Source organism: Hemiscyllium ocellatum, chromosome 3, assembly GCF_020745735.1.
Source record: "Hemiscyllium ocellatum isolate sHemOce1 chromosome 3, sHemOce1.pat.X.cur, whole genome shotgun sequence".
Classification (NCBI taxonomy): Eukaryota; Metazoa; Chordata; class Chondrichthyes; order Orectolobiformes; family Hemiscylliidae; genus Hemiscyllium; species Hemiscyllium ocellatum.
In genome coordinates, this window is record NC_083403.1 from 29,885,988 (window position 1) to 29,909,644 (window position 23,657).

General features: G+C 38.7%; 1 protein-coding gene across 1 annotated transcript in view; it reads left to right on the forward strand.

The window, feature by feature from the left end:
• Positions 1-23,657, forward strand: part of ak9 (adenylate kinase 9) — a 269,696-nt gene that overhangs the window by 136,589 nt on the left and 109,450 nt on the right. The window contains exons 18-21 of the mRNA XM_060854563.1: positions 9,546-9,648; positions 12,782-12,843; positions 17,877-18,053; positions 21,711-21,908. Of these exons, the coding sequence (XP_060710546.1) occupies positions 9,546-9,648; positions 12,782-12,843; positions 17,877-18,053; positions 21,711-21,908 (540 nt within the window). The remainder of the gene's footprint in view (positions 1-9,545; positions 9,649-12,781; positions 12,844-17,876; positions 18,054-21,710; positions 21,909-23,657) is intronic.

Sequence of the window (23,657 nt, forward strand, 5' to 3'; positions counted from 1 at the left end):
TTGCGACATTCTTTTTGATTTTTGTGTACTAACTTTTGGTTTTCAGGGATCCCTTTTCAAACTCAATAACTCCTTCTTTAGGCTATCCAGTCAGAGTATGAATATTTTCTGTACAGGTAGTTCTGGGATAACGAACGTTTTGGCAGAGCAATTTGGCTATAACTTCGCTGAAGAATTAGGGAACGACATTTTAGAGAACACTTATCTCTATTGGCAATAGCACGATTCCAGCAGGGATTGGTCCACGTGCTTCAGTCTGCGCATGTGCCGATATGTGCGCTGAAATCTCAGTGCCATTCTGCACACGTGCTGACCTTCTTGCCATTCTGCGCATGCACTGATGTCTCTGTGCTATTTTGCACATTCGTAGTGTTAGTGCCGGTCTTCATGCCGTTCTGCACATGCACAATGTCAGCTGCCAAAGGAGCAGCTTTCTGTGACAGGTAGGGTACAGAGAGCAACTTTCTTAGATTTTTTTTAAATGTACTGTGTTAAATTGACTTTTGTTAATAAATATGATTTCAACTTCCATTCAGGCTGTGCTATACTTTGGATTAGACTTTTGGTGATTTTTGAGCATTTGTGAGTGATATTTATTGCTCGTCTGCTCCTAACCCCACTTTTTCCATCGGCCCCATTATTTCTATTAAGCAAGGTTTTGCTGGAATGCAACTACTGTGTAATTGGAGAAACATATGTTAAGATATGGCAGATTTGGTGTCACATAGAAGGTATCCATATCCTTAAAATCATCACTGCTCCATTAAACTTAGTGCCACAATACACAAGGGAAGCATCAATTTCCTGAATGCCACAGTATTTAAATTGGCACAGACAAAAGGAAATACAGAATAACCTCGATTATCCGAACGAGACAAACAGGGAGTATTTTGTTCAGATAACTGATCGTTCGGATAACTGATCCAATGCCTCTCCTGTGAGACTCTGAGTTTTCTGAAGTTTCTTTTTTCTTCTCTCTGTCTGCCTTGCTCCCTGTCTCTGAGCAGACACACGAGTGTGTGTGTGTGTGTGTGTGTGTGTGTATATAAGGGACTTACAGCATTGCTGGAGCCTTCTTTCCACTACTGTTTCATTTCAATGGGATTGACATAGCGAGCGCTTGCTGAGTCTGCTCCTCTTTCAGGAGACCAGGCAGCATCGCAGTGGGTCAGTAAACTCCCCACAATACCATGTGCTTTCAACCCTCCGTGTTTCAGCCAGTGGATAGAGTGAAGCGGCCAGATGCCTCTTATCTCTTCTCCCCAATGGGACTCCGGAACAAAATGAAGTAATGGAATAGAGACAGCAGCCGGACTGGACACCAACAGCAAGACTGCTGCTGCCTTTGGGAGATGAGACTGAAAATAGCAACTTCAAAGGCACTGTCAAGAACATGGAAAATACAAACCGAGCGAAGGAATTCCAGGAAACTCTGGTGTTTTTTTTTCCATTTGTTTCCTACACGGAGGCATGTGTCGGCATGATGTGAATCAAATTGAGATTTATGCAAAACACATCTTCTTCTTTTCTCAGAGCAAGCTGACAGTTTTCACATCTGCCAGTTGTAAAGTTAGAGGACTGCTGCAAAGCTGCTCTGTATGAGTGTGACCCAGACATCTGTTGTATTTTTAATTATTCATGAAAAATTTGGATAAAGAAAGATAACAATTAACTTTAGTGTTCTTGTGAATGCAGGACTGTTATTTCAAAAACTCAGATGGGAAGCCTTTGTAATAAGCTGGTGTATTCTATAGTTGAGAATATTCAGTGCTCTGAATTTTCCCAGATTGTCAATCTTTCTGTCTTTGTTTGAAGAGAGAGAGTGTCAGTGAGAGATAGAGAGGTCAGTCATTTGGAGATGGTGCCTGGGATCCCATCGATGTCCAGAACTGTTCTTGGCAGCATTTCAGTCAGCCGGGTTCATTTTTAATCATTGTAAACAAAAGATGTGATTGTCGCACTAGTGTCGGTAACACCTCTTTGATGTAATGTTTTTACGAAACCTTGAGATCTTGTTTGGATAATCAAAAATTCGGATAATTGATGTTTGGATAACATCTTTGCAAACAACCCTTCTCACTAAAAACACTTTCTGTGATTTCTGCTGCATGTTTCTAACACAGCCAATGCACTTGAAGTCATTAATAGTATATGTACTTTGAGCCCTCGTTTATAAAATGGTGATGTTTGTGACCTGCTGGTCTCTGCATGTCTAAACTTTTAAAAGAGTTATTTGTATAGAATAACATCTTCAGTGGGCCTTCGCCCAGAGGCCCACTGAAGATGTTAGCTAGTAGGGTGACGAAACGTCTGGAAATGAATCTTCCAGCTCAGCGAGCAAACCTACATCCAGGACTTCAACCTGACCTACAAATCTTCTCAAAACTCACCAAAGTCATCCTGGCTTTTACCCATGGAGATCAGAATTTGTAATATGCCTGCGCACAACCACCTCATATGCATGGTTCCAACATCTAGCTAGGCAAGTCCTGGGTTAATATCTTCTTGTCACTGCGGCTGTCTCTGATTCAGTAGATGAACCTGTTACCATCTTCATAGCAACTTATAACTCTTAAAAAAAAACTTTCAGTTACTCTCTCGACATTTTGTTATCACTCTGTTCAAAGATACTATTACACACCTCTGGAGCAGGTCAGACTTGAACCTGGGCCTCCTGGCTCAGAAGTAAGGACACTACCACTGCACCACAAGAGCCCTCATTTCATTTACTATCTAAAAGAATAGCATGATACAATTTCACATTGTAAAACTTTCCCTGAATAAAAGCACTTAATTATCACACATTGGATTCTCCACAGAACTGCTCTCTTTTTAGGAAACAGCCCACATTTGCTTCCACCTTTCAGTAGCTTCACATATTTTTGCTCTGCCAAACAGTAGCTTCAAGTGACTGTGTTCAGTTGCTTTCCTCAATTTTCAGAGAGTCCCCTATATCCATCTTCAACAGTAAAGCCTTTTCTAGTTTTTGTTCTTGCCTTAATCATGCCAATCCACTTGAATCTTGAGATGGCTGCAGAATGTGTTTCTTCAACTAGAGTCTGTCTTCCTCCTCTCTCCAATTATGGAAGCAAAAAAAGTCAAGCGATACCTTCTTCCAGCTGATCACACAGCGAATTCTTTTGATTTGTAATACTCAGCAATTTGTAAGAAAGCCTGTAACACTTATCTCTAATATGGCTTCCTCTGTCCTCTTTTCTCTGGTTATGTTAAATGTATTCACCTTGCATTCAATTAGAAATGCTAATTGACTATCCTGAACCTCAACTCCCTCTTTCAACTTAAAAGTAAATAGATAACTTACAGCCCAACTGTTTACATCCAGATTCAGTATAAACTCCGAGGCTGCTGCCATTGTCTTCAAGCATAAATATCTTGCATCTTTCAATGAAGCAACCTTCCTTTGATTTCTAACAAAGTACCCAGGCTTTCTGTCATATAAACTGTGGGACAGGTTATATGAGCCCTTCATTTACCCACAATTTAAAGTTTCATTCCCAAAATAAAGGTAAGGGTGAAGTCACCATTGTCCAATAGTGCTACTCTGTCTGATGAGATGGTGGTGGTTTAACCTGAGAGTCACCACACTTCAAGCAAAAGGAGAGTCCTTAATGGTAACATTAGCTCGTGCAGGATTTTAATCCATGCTTTTGGCATTATAAGCTAGCCATCTAACTAACTAAGGTAACTAATCTCCAGTCTCAAAATTTAATAATCTTCTAAACCTTATACTTAAAACAAGTCCACTGACATCCTCCTGGAGCTATGTTATACAGCGAGCCTGCCCTTAAAGGCAGTCAGTCCTTCTGAAAGAAAAGCTGCACTGAAATATTTTGCAGCAACTTAGGCAACAACAAATTGTAACAGGGCAGAGGAAGAATAACAGATGCAGTATTCATAAAATCATACATTACAAAAGAGCCTTTTTGACCCATCAAGTCTGTACTGCCAAAAATACACAATGTCCCACTTTACTCCAATACGCCCTTGTCTCTGCATGTTATGACCCATCAAGTATACATCCAAGTACTTTTTAAAGGTTGTATGGTTTCCCTCATCAACTATCCTCACAGCCCATGCATTCCAGATTCCCAACATCCTTTGGGTGAAAAAGATTTTCCCCAAAAGCCCTCGGAACCTCCTGCGTTTAAAATTATGGTTCCTCGCTATTGACCCTACAACTGCGGGGAGCAATTGCTTTCCGTCTCACCTATCCATGCCCTTCATGACATTACACACCTCTATCAGGCTCCCCCCCCCCAATCTTTTTGTGCCAAAGAAAATAGCCCAAGATGTTCCTGATGAAGGGTTTTTGCCCGAAACATCGATTTCGCTGCTCCTTGGATGCTGCCTGAACTGCTGTGCTCTTCCAGCACCACTAATCCAGTGACCCCTTCATAGCTGAAATGCTCCAACCCAGGCAACATCCTGGTGAGTCTCCTCTGCAATGCCTCCAGTGCAATCACATCCTTGCTAGAGTGAGGCAACCAGACCTGCACTCAATGGTCCAGCTGTAGAAGCCTAGAATCATAGAGACGTACAGCACGGAAACAGACTCTTTGGTCCAACTCATCCATGCCAATCAGATATCCTATATTCATCTAGTTCTGTCAGACAGCATTTGGCTTAAATCCCTCTAACCCCTTCCCATTTGGACACTGATCCAGCTGCCTTTTAAATGGTGTAATTGTACCCGCCTCCACCACCACACCTAGCAGCTTTTTTGATACCCGCATCACCCTCTACATGAAAACATTGCCCCTTAGGTCCCTTTTAAATATTTTCCCTCACACCTTAAACCTATGCCCTCAAGTTTTGGACTCCACCACCCTCGGGAAAGTACCTTGGCTCTTCACCCTGTCTATGCCCTATAAGTTCAACACTCAGCTTCTAATTTCCAGGAAAAATAGCCTGAGCCTATTCATCCTCTCCCTATAGCCGAAACTCTCCCAAGCCTAACCAAAGTTCTGTACAGCTTCAACACAACCTCCCTGCTCTTACAACCTGTGTCTCGACTGAAGGCAAGCATCCAGTATGCCAATTCATCCAGTCCTGCACTTTTAGGGATCTGTGGACAAACACCCCAAGATCGCTGTGAGTTCCTAGTGTCTTGCCATTCATTGAATACTCCCTTATCTTGTTGCTTCTTCCAAAATGCATCGCCTCACGTTTATCAAGGTTAAATTTCATCTGCCCTGATCTGCCCATTTAATCAATTAGTTTATATCTTCCTGTAAACTAACAGCATCCTCCTCACTGTACACCACCTGGCCAATCTTTGTGTTATCTGCAAATTTACTTCTCATTCCTCATCTACATAATTTATGAATACAGTATCACAAACTATAAGGGATCAGTACCAATCCCGATGGTACTCCACTGCATGCTGGGCTCCAGTCACACAAACAATCTTCTAACACTACCCTCTGTCTCCTGTTACTAAACCAGTTTTGGATACACCTTGCTAGGTTATCCTGGATGCCATGAGCTTTTACTTTCATCACTTTCCCGTGTGGGACTTTGTCCAAGGTCTCACTGAAATTTAAATAAATTACATCAACTGCCCTACCCTCATCCAAACACTTGATCACTTCCTCAAAACAATTCCAGTAGATTTGTTAGATTTGATCTTCCCCTGACAAAGCCATGCTGACTATCCCTGATCAAACCTAGACTCTGTAAATGGAGATTCATCTTTCCTTCGCTATTTTCTCCAATAGTTCCATACCAGTAATATTAGACTTACTGGTTTATAGTTCTCTGGTCCACCTCTATCACGCTTGTTTTAAGGTGGTACTGCATTAGCTCTCATCTGGTCCTCTGGCATCTCTCCTGTGGCCAGAGACGATTTTAAAATTTGGGCCAGGACCCTTGTAATTCTTTCCCTATCTCCCATAACAATCTGGATACAATTCATCTGGACTGGGGATTGTCTTGATGATTCCTTTGTTGGAGGAGAACCTTGAAGTAAGGGACAGAAGACTGAAGTAAGGAATCGCCTCAAAAGTAAATGCAGACAAGTAGCCAGAAAGATTGATTCCTGGACTCTGGATCCCAGGATCTGGCATCAGTTCCACAAAGTATCTATGACCTCACATAGTAATCAGTCACACAGATGCACCTTCACGTAACATTTTGTACACTGCACACAACCAATCTCTCATGCTACTCAATGCACCACATTTGTTCGTCACCCAGTACCAACTATTAAGGACTCAATCTGTTCTGCAGATCCTGCACCTCACCCTCACACATATTTCTAATCTCAGACCCACCCATCAATGGAAACCCCACATCTCCAACTTTACATTCACAGTGCAATACCATCACTGACATTCTGAACTCTCTCTTGCAAGAAAAGATGGCACACAATTTTAGGGAGCAAGAGAAAACTAGCAGAGGACCCTTGGATTTAGCCAGGTTAAAATTGAGCAAAAGATTAACTGCAAAGGGTATTGTTGACCCTTCCCCCAAATATTATTTGCAACATATTCCCCTGTTCCCTCTAAGAGGATGCAGCAACAATCCACTCAAAAATACAGAAACATCAATAATTTGTGCATCTGACACTTTACATTTCTGCTCAAATAAAAGCAAAATATTGCAGATGCTGAAAATCTGAAACTAACAGAGTGCTGGAGGAATACAGAGTCAAGATTAGAGTGGTGCTGGAAAAGCATGACCAGCAGCATCCGAGGAGCAGGAAAATCGACATTTCAGCTCTTCATCAGGAATGAGAATAGGAGCCTCTGAGGTGGAGAGATAAATGGGAGGGCGGGCGAGGCTGAGGAGAAGGTAGCTAAGAGTGCAATAGGTGGATGGAGGTGGGGATGAAGATGATAGGTCGGAGAGGAGGGTGGAGCGGATAAGTGGGAAGGAAGATTGGCAGGTAGGACAGGTCATGAGGATGGTGCTGAGCTGGCAGTATGGAACTGGGGTAAGGTGGGTAGAGGGGAAATGAGGAAACTGATGAAGTTGATGACCTGGGGTTGAAGTGTTCCGAGGCGGAAGATGAGGCATTCTTCCTCCAGGTGTCAGGTGGTGGTGGCCCTCACCTTCCAATCCACCAACCTCCGCATAAGCCACATCATCTCCCGACATTCTCGCCACGCACAAATGGACCCCACCACCAGGAATATATTTCCCTCCCCATCCCATCCGCTTTCCGCAAAGACCATTCCCTCCCTGACTACCTGGTCAGATCGACGCCCCCCAACAACCCACCCTCCTCTCCTGGCACCTTCCCCTGCCACTGCAGGAATTGCAAAACCTGCACCCTCACCTCCCCCCTCACCTCCATCCAAGGCCCAAAGGAGCCTTCCACATCCATCAAAGTTTCACCTGCACATCCACAAATGTCATTTATTGAATCCGTTGTTCCCAATGTGGCCTCCTTTGCATTGGGGAGACTGGACGCCTTTTCGCAGAGCACTTTAGGGAACATCTCTGGGACACCCCCCAAATCAACCCCATCACCCCGTGGCCAAGTATTTCAACTCCCCCTCCCACTCTGCCGAGGACATGGAGGTCCTGGGCCTCTTTCACCGCCACTTCTTCACCGCCTGACACCTGGACAAAGAACACCTCATCTTCTGCTTCAGAGCACTTAAACCCCAGGACTTCAATGTGGACTTCACCAGTTTCCTCATTTCCCCGTCCCCACCTTACCCCAGTTCCATACTGCCAGCTCAGCACCATCCTCATGACCTGTCCTACCTGCCAATCTTCCTTCCCACTTATCCGGTCCACCCTCCTCTCTGACCTATCACCTTCATCCCCACCTTCATCCACCTATCGCACTCTTAGCTACCTTCTCCTCGGCCCCCTCCACCCTCTCATTTATCTCTCCACCCTGGAGGCTCCCACCCTCATTCCTGATGAAGAGCCTTAGTCCAAAACGTCAATTTTTCTGCTCTTCGGATGCTGCCTGACCTGCTGTGCTTTTCCAGCACCACTCTAATCTTGAGTCTCATCTCCATCTGCATCTGCAGTCTTCACCTTCGCCTCGGTAGAGGGATGCAGCAGATCAGACAGCAGCCATGTAGAGAGGACCAGCGTATGACTTCTTCAGAACTAAATAAAAATCACACTGAACTAAATTTATTTATTATTATGATGTTTTCCCTTTTTTTGTTGATTTATTAGAGATAATATTTGCTAAAACCTGAGGAAAAGCGTTAAGAATTTGCACAATATAGCAACTCATTATATTTAGGTAATGTATTAGCATAGATTGAGAATTAGTTAACACTACACCAAATAGAGAGTCAGGATTAATGAGTCTTGTTCAAGTTGGAAAGACATAACTAGTGGAGTGTCACAAGGATAGGTCATGTTGCCCCTGTTATTTACTATCTATATTACTGACTTGCAGAAGGGCAAGTGTAATGTATCCACATTTGCTGATGGATCAAAAAGAAGTGAGATGGCATGTTGTGATGAGGACAAAATGAATCTGCAAAGGAATATAGTTAGGTTGAGTGAGTGGATGAAACCCTGGCAAATAGAGTTTAATGTGGGAAAATGTGAGGTCAGAGTCAGAAAGAAGAGAGACTCCAAAAAAAAGTGCACAGCAGAGGAGATCTTGGTGTTCTTGTTTATAAAACACAAACAGTTAGCATGCAGTTAGCACGTAGTTAAGAACGTAAATTGAATTTTGGCCTTAATTGCTAGGGGTTTGTGTTTAAAAATGGGGAAGTCTTTTAAAACTGGGAATAGTGTTGGTGAGGCTGTACTTTGAGTACTGTGTACAGTTTTGATCCTGATATTTATAAAAGGATATACTGGCTTTAGAGGCTCTTTCAAGCTATTTACCAGGCTGTTTCATTGGATGGAGGGGTGACCATGTCAAAAATGGTAAGAGATTAGGTCTTTATTCATTTGTTTACATTTAAAAATCACACAACACCAATTAAACCTGTTGGACTATAACCTGGTGTTGTGTGATTTTTAACTTTGTACACCCCAGTCCAACACCGACATCACCAAATCATTTATTCATTTGAATTTTGAAAATCAAGGGGTGATCTTATTGAAACATAAAAGATTCTGAAAGAGTTTGAAAAAGTAGTTCTGAGAAAATAGTTCCATTCGTGGGGTAATCTTGAACTAGGAGACAGTTACAGAATAAGGGGACACTCATTTAAAACTGAGATAGAGTCATAGAGTCATATGTGTAGGAATTTCTTTGCAGAGGGTAATGAATGTCTAGAATTCTCTACCTCAGAGAATTGTGGAGCCTACTGCAAGTATTTGAAGAGGAGGTATGTAGAATTTTGAATTGTCAGGAAGTTGATAGCTATGCTGAGCTTGCAGAAAAGTGGAGCTGAGGCCTGGGGCAGATCAGCCTTGATTTTGGCAGGGCAGGCTTGAGGGGCTGAATAACACACTCCTGCTCCTATTTCTTACATTCTTATGCTTCACTCTTCTGTTTCTCTGATGTTATCAGAATATAGCATGATAGATTGATGATTGGTAAAGTGACTTTAATAAAATTCTTATTTTTCACATACATCTTAATCCATCAGGAAAATTCTTGCTGAATAGATTGTATAATTTAAATAAAGATCTGATTGAAATCAAGATGATCTATAGACTGAAAGAGGCGGAAGAGAAAAATAAACGTGACAGGTAAGGAGCTCAGTTTATAGTTATGATTATTCCCATCACTGCTTTTCTCTTGTGTAATTTGACTTGTTTATGCCTTTGTGTTTTTCTTTGTGTTTATTTTTCTATTTTCTCCATATGAGGTAGAAAGGACAGTTTGAATGTAAATAGCAAGGAAAATAGGCATATCCTCCCAATTCTGCTATCAGCTTTATAAATCTTTTTGGAACCTTGTCCTTTGCCTGAATATCCTTTGCATAATAGGAAGACCAAAACTGCTCACAGAACTGTTAAGTGTAATATATATAAATTTATAATAAATTTATAGTAAAATAACACCTCACTTGATATTTCTATACCTTTGGAAATGAACTCTAGACCATCTTTTCCTTTTCTTAAAAATAAATTTAACCTTTTATCCACATTTTCTAGTAAGATGCAAGTTGAATTTTATCAATTTCAGTCATATCTTCTGCTGTGGGCATATATTTCTTCCTTTATAAACATTGTCAATACATAGACATGAAAAAATATTATTGCAAGAAACTAAGTCCATTTGTGATTAATTCCCCCAAGTTTTGTCTTTTAACAGGTCTTTGCTGGATTGTTTATTGAAATTGTTATATCTTTCTTAATTCACCATTGTTAACATACTCCACAGAAAACCAAAAGCTTTTGGTTTGAAAAATAGTTAAATTAATACCTGTCATGATCTCAGGATGTCCTATGCACTTGAATGCCAGTTAATGAATTTTGAACTATAGGAGAAGGTGGTGCTGAACTGTTTGTTTTTAACTACCACAGTTCTTGGAGTTTGGGGTCACCTACAGTGCTGTTAGGAAGGGAGTTTCAGGATTTTGCCCCATCAACAGTAAGGTATAGTTCCAAGTCAGAATGGTCAGTGACTTACAGAGAAAATTGCAGCTTGTGGTGTTCACTTGTATCTGTTTCTGTTGTCCTTCTATGTGGTAATTTTAAAGTAGAGAAAGGCAACAATGTAGCAATGTCCAAAAAACAAGAATTAAGTAAATGACCAGATAATCTGCTCAAGTGAAATTGGATGGAAAATGTTGGTCGGAATATAGTAGGGTTCTTTGCTGTTATTTTAGCAATGTTCATATTCTCTTGTATGGATACCCAAGAAAGCGGTTGGAGTCTTATCTGAAAGATAGCACCTGTCATAATGCATAGCTCTTTCAGTATCAAATTGGAGCACCAGACTAGACTATATATGCAAGTGTTCGTTTCAGGGTTTGAACCACAAGCTTCTTATACTTGGACAACATTCTTCTGCTGCTACAGAGGCATGGCTGGAATTTGAGAGGGCTAAAATTTTTAACTGAATAGCATGTCAGATAGTTGGGCTAAGTAAGTCTAAGACATGCTGCATTTAGTTACTTTTGACGTTCACAGGGGATCCCTGCCTCAAGCACTTTTTTCAAGGTCATGGGCAGAGCTTGACAAAAGAGTCTGGGGGCACAGGACGGACCCCTAAGCATACGACCGGGAAGTGACACTACCATCTGAATTTCAGGCTGAAAGTATTTTGGTGATACTATGTCTCTACACAATATCACCATTTTTCCTTCCATGTACCAAGATCCCTCTTAGACTGATTTTTGAATTCTTCCCATATTGTTAATTGTTGAATGTTTCTTGTTCATTTTCTTTAGCTTTACGCTGATGATAAATTGAATACTTCATTTTTCATTTTCACTTAAAGAATCAGAGCATCTTAGAGCACAAACATAGATGTTAATTGGCCCATCATTCATGCACCAAAATAATTATCCATTTAGCTCCATTCTCCAGGCTTCAAAAGAATTATTTTTTGAATATTTGTCTATTTCCATTTTAAAACTGTTCTGGATCCTGCTTATTTCACCAATCCTGTTCCATATTTGCAACATCTCTTGCTTTTATTCTTTTCTCTCCATTTTCCTTCTAGAAAGGTTACATTTGTGCTTTTTAGCTTGTTCACCAAACACTGAATTTACTTCATCAAAACACTTTATAGTTATAAGATCCTTAGTAAATATTTTGTAAGGAAAATAGTCTGGGTTTCTTTGGTCTCTTTTTGCAATTAAACTTTCTTGTCCAGACTATGTTTTTCTGCATCTTACTTCTCCGGTTTTGGAAATATGTGTTTCTGCTCCTCCAGTTCTTTTAATGTCTTTTTCATTTTACATGTGTTTTCTATTATAGTTTATTATCTACGTATAACAGATTTTCTTGCATGTAAGACCCATACACTTAAATCTTCTTTGGCCCAGTAAGTTCTTCTTAGGTTTTTCTCAGCTCTGATTCAAATTGTCTAAATGAAGTTCTCAGAACAATATAAGTAAGTCAGAAAAATACCATAATGATCAGGGACACTTTCTCCAATGAAATTATTACCAAATTTCACCAAGGAGCAACAAGCCTTTAACTATTGTAAACTTAAATTATACCACTGTCTATTATTTAGAATTATATTTCAATTGTAAATTATTGGATAGTTTATATTTTAAACCATGGTCTAATAGGCTTTAACAATTTATATAAATAGTCTAGGGAGAACAGTGTAGCAGAAGTAAAAAGACAAAAAGCAGGAACTTTTTAAAAGAGAAGCATGAGCAATGCAAATTGATTCTGGCAGTGATTTCCAGATGATGGAATATACTATCTAAATAATCAGCCTCTGATGATAAAACAGAAGGAGCAGAATATATGCAATAATTCAACATCAGCATACATTTATATAAATCAAACATCTTAAGATGCACAATAAGAGTACTGTGAATGGGAATTGACATAACCAGAGATTGAGATGTCAAGATGACTTAAAATTTTGTGAAAGAGGTCATTCCAAAATTGATGAAAGGTAATTTTGTGTGAAACTTAAAAGTAGAAAGAGAGTCATAGAGGGAATTTCAGAAACTAGGACCTTGGCAACTGAGAACTGAAGAAGTGCAGAGAATTTGAAAATTTATAAAGCTTTTGGAATTCACAGAAAAGGGAGGGGTGAGGCAATGTAGAAATTTTAAAACAAGAATAAGACTTCATTATTCAAACACTTAATAGACACACAAGAATGAATGTTAATAAAATTGTTAAACTTATTGAGAATTGTATAGAAGTCCAAATAGACATTTAATATGATGAACTTCTTTTGTAGAGAAGCAACGTTAGCAGCTGGAGCAGAGAATCCACAAACAGAGGTAAAAGGAGAAAATGAAGGTATGTTACTTAAATGAGACAAATTTCATAATAGTTATAAGTCCATACTCATTTTTAACTTGCACATTTGTTATGTTATTCAAAAGTTGCAAAAGCCTCAATATTGATCTACAATTAGTGGTCTTATTTAATTTTTTTTGTTCAAAGTGAAAACAAAGGAAATAGGAGCAATATGCAACATGCAGCCTGTTTTGTTGTTCAATGTGATAATGTTTGGTAAATTGGCCTTGACTCTAGTTTCCCACCTATTCCTCAAATCCTCCAATTTAGAAAACATTGTCTATCTCATCCTTAAATCTATTCATATTGGAACATTCACAACCTTATGGAGTAGAGTATTGTGAAGATTTGCAATCGCTTTAGAAATTTTTTCTCATTCCAGTCAGAAATGATTTAATTTTATTATTCATTTATAGAATGTGGGTGTCATTATCTGAATGAGCATTTATTGCCCAGCCCTGGCTGCCCTTGAGAAGTTGGTAGTGAGCTGTCTTTTTGAACCACAGCGGTCCATTTTGTACAGATACATCCACAATGTTGTTCAGGAGGGAGTTCCAGGATTTTGATTCAGTGTCATTGAAGGAATGGTGGTAAATTTCCATGTCAAGATGTTGAGTTGCTTGGAAGGTGGCATGGCCATGTATCTGCTACCCTTGCCTAGCTTGGTGGTCATGCATTTGGAGTATGCTGTGAATTGTTACAGTGCGCCTTGTAGAAGCATCTTGCTGCAACTGAGTGTCAGTGGTGCAAGAAGTGATGTTTGCAGATATGGTGTCAATAAAGCTGGTTGCTTTGACCTGGAGTATGTCAAGCTCCTTGAGTGATGTTGGAGCTGCTCTTATCTAGGCAAGTGGAGAGTATTCCATCACACCTCTGACTTGTGTCTTGTAGGTGGTGGACAGGCTAAGGGAGTCAGATAGTGTGTTACATGCTGCAGGATTCCTTGCCTCTAACATGCTTTTGTAACCACAGGATTTGTATGGTTAGTCCATTTCATTTTCTGGTGAATGTAACCCCCAATATTTTTGTAGTGGATTCAGTGATGGTAATGTCATTGAATGTTGAGAGACATTCTTTAGTTATATTCTCTCATTGAAGATGGTTATTGTCTGTCCCTCCTGTGCATAAAATCCAACTGACACAGTACAGCAGTGTTTCACAGGAGACACCACAGTACTGAGGATGCCACCTAGAAAGGAGCTAACAAAAAAAAATTAGGGTTAATATTAGATCCAAGGAAGAGGCATAAAAATTGGACCCAAAAGCAGATGTGATAACTGCGAGCAGTTTGAATTTCAGCAAGGGAGGACAAAGCAATTGATGAAGAGGGGCTAAATAGAGTAAAAGAATAAGCTTGCTGGTAACTTAAAAAATGATTGTAAAATGCTGAGCTTTGAGAAAATTTGTAGCTCAGGTTGAGGTTCTGGATGTAAGTTTTCTCGCTGAGCTGGAAGGTTTGTTTTCAGACGTTTCATCACCTCATACTAGTTAACACTAGTTAACAGGATAATGTTACCTAGTATGGCGTGACAAAACATCTGAAAACAAACCTTCCGGCTAAGCGAGCAAACTTACATCCATGACCGTAAAATCTTGTTTAGGTATGTGAAGGAAATAAAGAATAGTGAAGACAAATATAGGTCCTTTGCATTCAAAAGTAGGACAAGTTATAATAGGGAACAAAGAGATGCCAGACCAATTAATGTATATTTGCATAAAGGAGGACTGATAATGTCACAAAAAATGCCAAGGAACTTAAAGAAGTAGCGAATGCATTTCTGGTCATCTTTCAAGAAGCTGTAGACTCTGGAACTGTTCCTATGGATTGAAGGGCAGCTAATGTAAGCCTAGGATTTTAAAAAAAGAGATAGCGAGAAAAGAGGAAATTATAGACCATTTGACCTGACAGCAGTATTGGGGAAAATTATAATCCATTGTAAATGATTTTAATAGCAGAGGACTTGGTTCCACAGGATTAGACAGAGTCAACATGGATTTATAAAAGCGAAATTATGCTTGACAAATTTACTGGAATTTTTTGCAAATACAATTAGTAGACTTGCAAAAGAGAAGAATTGAATGGCTACTCCTCCTCCCTGTTTCCATAAAGTCATAGAGTCATAGAGCAGAGAAACACACACTTTGGTTCAACTTATCCACATGAACCAGACATCCCAATCTGATCTAGTCCCATAGATCTCGTGTTGGCCCATATCCTTCCAAACCCTTCTTATTCACATCTCCATCCAGATACCATTTAAATATTCTAATTGCACCCACCTCCATCACTTCCTGTGGCAATTTGTTCCATATATATAGCATTTTCTATGTGAAAAAGTTAGCCCTCAGGTCCTTTTTAAATCTTGCTCCTCTCACCTTAAATCTACATCTTCTTATTTTGGCACCCCCACCTGAGGAAAAGGAACTTGGCTATTCACCCTATCTACGCTCCTCATGAGTTTACAAACCTCGATAGGGTCGCGCCTCCCTCTCCTACACTCCAGAGAAAAAAGCCCCAGGCTATTCGGTCTCTCCCTATAGCTCAAACCCGCTAGTCCCAGCAACATTGTTGTAAATCTTCTCTGTACCCTGTCAAATTTAATGATTTCCTTCCAAACGTAGACCAAATGTGTTCACAGTATTCTTGCTATCTAACTAGTGCATTAAATAGTTTTATTTATAGTGTCTATACTCCACTCCTTTTGACATAAAGACCAGCATTCCATTTGCCTTCCCTGTTACCTGCTGTACCCGTAAGGTAACTATTTTGTGGCTTTTGCATTAGAATCCTCAAATCCTTCTGCGCTGCAATTTTCCTCAACTTAACTAATATTCAGATCCTCTATACTTCCTGCCATAGTGCATAACCTCATATTTCCCCACATTACATTTCATTCGCCTGGTTTTTGCCAATTCACTTAAACCTGTCTTTATCTCTCTGCTGAATCTTTGTGTCATCCTCATAACTCAGCTTCCAACCTACTTTTGCATCATTTGCAAACTTTGTAAGTGCACATTTACTTGCCTCATTCAAGTCATTAATATAACTTGTCAATAATTGTGGCCCCAGTACTGATCCAAATGGCACAGTACTAGTTAAATGTTGCAATCCTAAACATTCCTTCTGATCCCAACTCCCTGTCTTCTATTGGTTGGCCAATCATCTATCCGTGCTTACATACTACCCCAGTACTTTTTACTTGGAGTAGCCATCTTGAGCAACTTTTGGAAATCCACATGTCTTATATCATGGTCAGCCACTCCCTTCTCACCTCTGGAATTAAGGTACTTGATCCAGAAATGCACCAAAGCTATAATAGATATGCAGCTGAGCGGTCCTGACAAAATGCAACTTGCCACTTTAAAGCACTGTCGAGACACCTTTGCTGATGGTTAACAGTGGGCAAATAGAGCAATAATTGCCTGATTGGCTTTTTCTTTCTTTTTGTGAACAGGCATATGCTGGACATTTCTTTTTACGTTGTGTTTTAGCTGTACTGGGACAGCTTGACAATGTAAATTCTGCAGCTCAAATCTTTAGCACTTCATCTACAGCCCAAAGTCATTTGCTGTATCCAGTGTTTTCTATTGTTCCTTGATCTCATGCAGAGTGAATTGAATTGCTTGAAGATTAGTACAAAGGTGGGAGATAAATACATGTCTTAATTTTATGCACTCAAGAGCAATGGGCTGATTGTTAAAAATAAAGAAGAAAATAGCAAAGAATGTTGAGGCAAGTCTTAAGGCAAGAAAAAGTATAGAGAATTAATTTATGACTGGTTTCGACAAAGTAGATAAATTCAACCTTTTCCTGTAGCCTGATGGCTCAAGGGACAAAGATTTAAAGATTTGAGCAAGAGGTACAGGGTTACTGTGAGGAATTTATTTTTCCATAATATGCAGTGTGACCTGGAACTTGCCACTTCCAAGGGTAATTGGAAACAGAGATGAGTGACAATTTCTTCAGGCAGTTGGATAGACATTGAAGGAAATAAATTTGCAAAGGATGGGAGTGCAGTACAGCAGTATTTGAGGTCCATTTTGGGGCGTGAAATTTGCCCTCTCCTTGCAGGGAGGGAAGGAGGGTGATGGGGATAAGGAGGATGAGTGTGGTGAGGCAAGGGACTGTAAAGAAGTGAGATCAGTGGTGTAGAAGCAGATGAATATGTGAGAGCATGGGACAAGTGAAGAGGAAGAGTAGGAGAACAGACCACAATATTTTTTCTCAACAACAATTTGCCGCTGTGTTGAAGGCTGTGACCTAGCCTTAAAGATGATTACATTAAGTATGGTCTCATGACCAAAACCAGAAAAACAATGTGCATGACCATGTTATGGAGATATGGAGTCAAACTCAGGACTGTTATTCGAACTTAGACCTATAGGAATAGAAATGGACCATTCAACCTCCAAAATTCATTCCACCATTCAGTGAGATTATGGCTGATATGTGGCCTACTTCCATATGCCTAGAATTGCCCCATATCCCTTAATACTTTGCTTAACAAAAGTTTTCTATCTCAGATTTAAAATTAACATCTGTTGTAGCATCAACTGCCTTTTGTGGAAGAGAGCTCCAAACCTCTATCACCCTTTATGTGTAGAAGTGTGTCCTAACAGCTCTCCTGAATGACCTGACCCTAATCTCAGACTAAGCCCCCTAGTTCAAGAATATCCAACTTATGGAAGTAGTTTATCTTTGTCAACCCTGCCTTTTCCTGTCCTATGGAGTCTCTGCCCCACAGTCACCATAGCTGCTACTATTTAGAAATGCCTGCTTTGCAGGGACACAATGAGTCAAATGGGCCCCTGTGTGCCATCACAATTTGCTGAGATTTGGAATTTTTATGAAAACAACCTACCTGTAAATGTATTGATAAATTTGTGTCTTTAATATATTAGCTTACAATGTTTCCCATTAACTGTAGCTAAATGCCAACAGTTTAGTTGATTTACAAATTTGCAAAAATAAGAGAAGAGAAAGAAGATCTTGTTTGCCTCATTATCACCCAAATAATGCATTTCAATTATAGCTGATGAGGAAATGAAGGAGCTGGCTCAATCTAAATCAGACATTGAGATTTCTGAAGCACAAACCTCTGCAGAAACAGATCAAACTGCATCTGATCAACAAACTACAATTAAGCCAGAGCCTGCAATAGAGTTGGAACACTCGTCTGTACCTGAAACTCAAATAGAACCTGAACCTGGTCAGTCAATCTAGTAATAGTTCTGTTTTCTTTTATTATAAAATGAAAATGCTATCAAAAAAAGCAATCCAAATAAAAATGCCACATTGGTAAAACCTATCAGGTCTTTGGTGCCAAAAATGTACTTATCATTGATATTTAAGTGGGCAGTGAATTTGTTTGAAGTTCTGAAAAGCTTATGACAAATTGGACTCAAGTAAATGTTCTTCCATATACATAATTCAAAAACAGTCATATTTTAAAATAGAGGGCAATAAAAGAAAATTTACAGAAAACACTTTGTTAATGTGGGGTGGTATTTTATATTATGATCACAGCTGACATTTTTACTGGATAAGCCAGATCCATACTGCAGTCTGGTTTGACAGATCATTTTGCCTTTTGTGGTTCAATGTGGTGATCCTCCACTGAAACACATACACACATTGCAGATTTACTTTTACCAATAAAATAAAAGTTTATTACACAAAGGGAATTAAGGAAAATAATAAATTAATCCGTTTACATATTTTATGTATTTAAAAATTTTGAACACATATTACAATACGAACAGAACTCCTTTGCAGTACTCCTTTGCAGTACACCAAAAATAATTCCTTTCACTATCACATCAATAGGGCTTAATTTAACAGATGATTCTATTCTCGGTCATGAAAAGCCTTTAGCCTCTTCCTGAGCATTTATACAAATGTGTTTAGATTTTCACAGTTCCAAATAACCCTTTCAGAGTCTTAATCACACATTTCTGATGTGGAATCTTTAAACTAAACTCCTTGCATTTAGGTAACCTGAGTAGTTTCTTCACACTTCTAAACCATTTCCCTTTTTCAGGAGAAATTGTTTTACAATTAGGACTTATGCAAAACTGAAAGCAAGCTCTTTGTGTTTCTCTAAAACCAAAAGAACACAATTCCAGATATTTTAACAGAAAACAAATGAATTACACTGTTTACTTTGTTCTTTCATAAAACTCTCCCATTATAAACAAATCCCCAATAACTTTCAGGAACTATGTCTCACATTCTCTTTTTCCAAAAATCACTATTGTCAGAGACATGCTTACAAGTTAATAATTAAACCCCCTTTCTAGACACAAACAATAACTCACATGTCACTAGTTTAAAATTCAAACTTTTTAATAAATTATATTAAAATATCATGCACCATTCAGCACAGGTCTTCGAATGGAATTCTAGCTGATGAGTTGAAAGAAGAGCTTTTAGGAACATTGATGAGTCTTGAAAAGGAACTGGAAAGCTTGCTGTCAACAAATCAGATTCAGGGTTATTCAAAATCCATAAAGTAAAGATTTTAAATAAGTGTTCTTGATGAACCAAAGGGGTGGCACGGTGGCTCAGTGGTTAGGACTGCTGCCTCAGAGCACCAGAGTCCCAGGTTCGATTCTAGCTTCGGACAACTGTCTGTGTGGAGTTTGCACATTCTCCCCATGTCTGTATGGGTTTTCTCCGGGTGCTCCAGTTTTCTCCCACAATCCAAAGATGTGCAGGTTAGGTGAATTGGCCATGCTAAATTGCTCATAGTGCTGGTTGCATTAGTCAGAGGGCAATGGGTCGGTGTGGACTGGTTGGGCCAAAGGGCCTGATTCTGCACTGTAGTGAATCTAATCTAAGTTTATCTCCTCCAAAGCATATCTCACCATCCAGTCATTTAGTAGTACAGAACTTGAATATTTAAGGAAAAAATGTTACATTTAATTGAAGCTCATCAGAATAATTTGCATGAAATACTAACGTAATGGTTAAGTAACATTTTTATATTCTATGAGAAGACAATGCTGTTTAGTTTAGAAATAGATTCTGATTGGGAGAGACTTACTATGGAGAATGAACCAGATAGATGATGGCTAACAGTTAACTGCAAAGCTTTGTTTAATTTTAAATCAGATAGGTTGACTGATTGCAATGGCAATACCCTGAGAAATGAAGATAGATAGAATTAATTTAGATAAATGCAGTAGTGAACTTTATCATAGAATGGATTTTCTAGAGCTGTGAATGTTGTGTAGTTCCTAATTTTACTTATGAAAGTTTACAAATTGTTACTCAGTATATAAAGAAATTAATTTATTGCCACCCCATCTCTCTCTATCCATTTCAATTACTATTTATGATAATAACTGTGTTTAGATTGTCAAAACCTAAAATATTCACCATCTTCAACTTGAGACAATCGATTGGCTTAAGTGTTATAAATGTATGTAATACAAAGTTTTTTTTGTCAATAAATTAGTAAGCCACTTCCATTTCACCAATTGTTGCAACTATTCATATCTGAGTCGAGAGTGGGGTGCTGAAAAAACACAGCAGGTCAGGCAGCATCCGAGGAGCAGAAGAATTGACGTTTGAGCAAGAGGCCTTCTCAATAATAATGTGTATGATGGTGCCAAGACTGTTGCATCACTTTAAAACTAAAGAAGCTAAAATTTGGAGCCATAGGAAGAATTCTAGTCTTAGTTTAGTTTGGTAATTTTTTTCACCCCGATCATGATTGTTAGCAAAAGGATCCTGAAATTACTTTCCTGCGTTGATGATTGCCAGGTTTTGCATACCCTGATAAAAGCCAGCTATCCCAAGTATGCATCCTTGAGATTTATGTAAATTGTATCACCTGGCTTCAGGTCATAAGTGTGAGAGGTACAGGAAGAGGATGATGGCACATGTTAATGTTAATGGACTTAAAATTCAAAGACCTAGGCAAATGATCAGGAGATATGTGTTCAAATCTCACTGTGTCAGCTGATGGAATTTGAATTCAAATTAATGAATTGGAATTGAAAGCTAGTGTTAGTAATATGATTGTCATAAAAACCCATCTTGTTCACTGACATCCGTTTTGAATGGAAGTCTGCCATTCCTAACCGGTCTGCACTAAATGTGACTCCAGACCCTACCAATTTGTTTGACTCTTAAATGCCCTAGAAAATCACTCAGTTCAGGAGCAGTTCAGAATGGACAAAAAATTGTTGGCCTTCTTAACACTCACCACATCCAGTGAAAGAACCCATCCAAAAATGGTTTTAATTCTGTCTAGCTCGAATGTTTAATCTTGTGATAAAGATAATGGACGAGCAGTCAGATTTCAAATTTCAATATGGCAAATTATAAAAGTTAATTTATTTAAGTTACCAAATATTTATAAATTAGCATTGTTAGTACCTGAATATAACAAGGAAACACCCAACTGATTCACAGTTGTCCTTTAGGGAAAAGAAACTACCAACTCTACCCATCTAGCCTACAAGTGATTCTGTTACTACACTTATACAAAGCAAAATGCTGAGGTGGCTGAAAATGTTAAATAAACTAGGGTTAACATGTCAGATCAATGATTGTGCTTTTTCTACCTACCTGCTGAGTTTTTCCAATATTTTCTGTTCTTACTTTTTTCAACTTTGTGTAGTTGACATCCAATATCATGAAGACAACTAGAATAAATACTGTCTTGCCAATGATGCCACCAATGAAAAACAAAGCATTGGTTGGTAACTTTTCAAGAGTACAATTTGGAAATTAGACATAGTTAAGATTCTTTGGTAGATATTTTACAAAACTCACTAAAAGCATTTTTCTTAAAAATATTATAAGATGATAAATTTTTGTGATTGTAAATTGAATTATGTTTCATTGTGAAATTTAGAAATCACATTACCTGTGGTTCCTGAGGGAGGTTATCCAGAAAGTCCCGAAATGGATCATTATCGCAAGATTGTCTCTGATTATATGCATAGCTTCAGTGCAATTGAAGTAGTGCTTAGCACAACTGTATATAAAATGTTGGAGATTGCGGAGAAAACTCCAGATGCTCTTTTAACAGAAGCTGTTGAAATTATGGAAAGTAAGTGAAGTTTTTTCTATTATGACAAGAAGATATTTTCACTATGCTTTAAACGTTACATTATTTTTAGTATTACAATAGTGCAATAATGGTATATAGTAAATAGGAAATATTTATCATTGCATGGAGGGCATGTATTTTTGCATTGACTGATATTCTTGTACTTCAATAATTGTATACAAGAAATTAGTAAGTGACTAATATCTTCATCAGTGTTCAAATAACCCAAGATTTCTGTAATGAGGTTAATACATTATCTCACTCCAGAATACTTAGAAACACAAATCTGGAGAGAACTGGACCTCAAAATTTGGATCATAGCAAGAGGATGTGTAGTTGGTCAAATTTAAATATAATTAATACATTTAATAAACTAATGAATTTAGATTTGATTAGATTTTTTCAGCAATAGTAACCATTAATTGTTGTATAAATTGGCACTAGTGCCATCTGGTTCATCGATGTCTTTCAAGAAACATACCTTCCTTGCCTGGTCTGGTCTACATATGATTGCAGTCCAACAGCAATGTAGTTGACTGTTAACTGCCCTTACTTAGGAAAAGGGGCTACCATTCTGTACATGACAGATGACCTTTTGTCACTTCCTACCACATAACCAGAGATTTCTTCAATAAAGACCATTTACATGGGAGTTGCGGAGGCAGTGAACTCTGGGACGAGGGTCCAGAGTGCGGGGTAGGATACAAATCATGGGAAGGTTTGAGGCCTGCATTACTTGGCTGGGAATTATAAGGGCAAACCATTATGCTCCTGTGAAATGATCTAAAAAAATGGTGAACAGGAGATCATGGCAATGAGAGCTACTGTTGTTTTGAGGTTTGTGTCAGTGCTCAGCTGGATTTACTCCCTTCCATTAGGTAGTAATTGCTTTTATTTTACAAATTGTTGCGCTGTTTTTGGAACTTTTTGAAAAAAGATCAAAAACAAAGATACCTTAAAAGAGAGGAAGGAGAAAGAGTTTCAGGAGAGCGACCATGCAGCAAGTCTGAGGAATTGCATAGGTTTTGGAGATCAGCTTTTTATGAAGCAGCTAAGAAATGTAGTTTCATAGCTGTCAGACTGAGAAATTGCACAAGGGCTCTGAAGAATGAGTTTTAATAAAACAACAAACAAGAAGAGAAGGTTCATAGTTGATGTGGAAGTTTCAGAGCTGCAGAGATTTCATTAATTTAGAAAAAGAATCACTACCTAAAACTACAGAAGAGGACAAACAGGTTTTTGAGCCTGATCAGCCAAGTGTTTGATTTTTAAGACCTTTAAAATTTCAAAATCTTAATTTTTATTTGTAAAACTAGAATAATGAGTAAGGCAAAGACACTTATGTTTATAGTGTGATCTTTCTATTGATTAACTTTTAAAATTAAAGATTGGTACTAAGTTATCCTAGAGCAGTGTTTTTGAGCAGGAAGACTGTGCTAACTCTGCATTTTTGAGCAAAATATAGTGTGTTTACTTTTAGGTATCTCCTGTGACTGCAGATTGTATAAGGATTTGAGATGGCTTTTAGTCGAGTGATGTGCTGTTCTTGTCAAATGTGGGAAATCAGGGAGATTTTGAATGTTCATGGGGACTACATCTGCAGGAATTGTGTTTGTTTGCAAACCATATCAGACCGCATGGATTGGTTGGAGCAGTAGTTAGAGACAATAGGAATTTTACAAGAGCATGGGGGACGTGATGGATGGCAGTTTCAGGAAGGTTGAGACACTGTACATACAGTTGATGGAT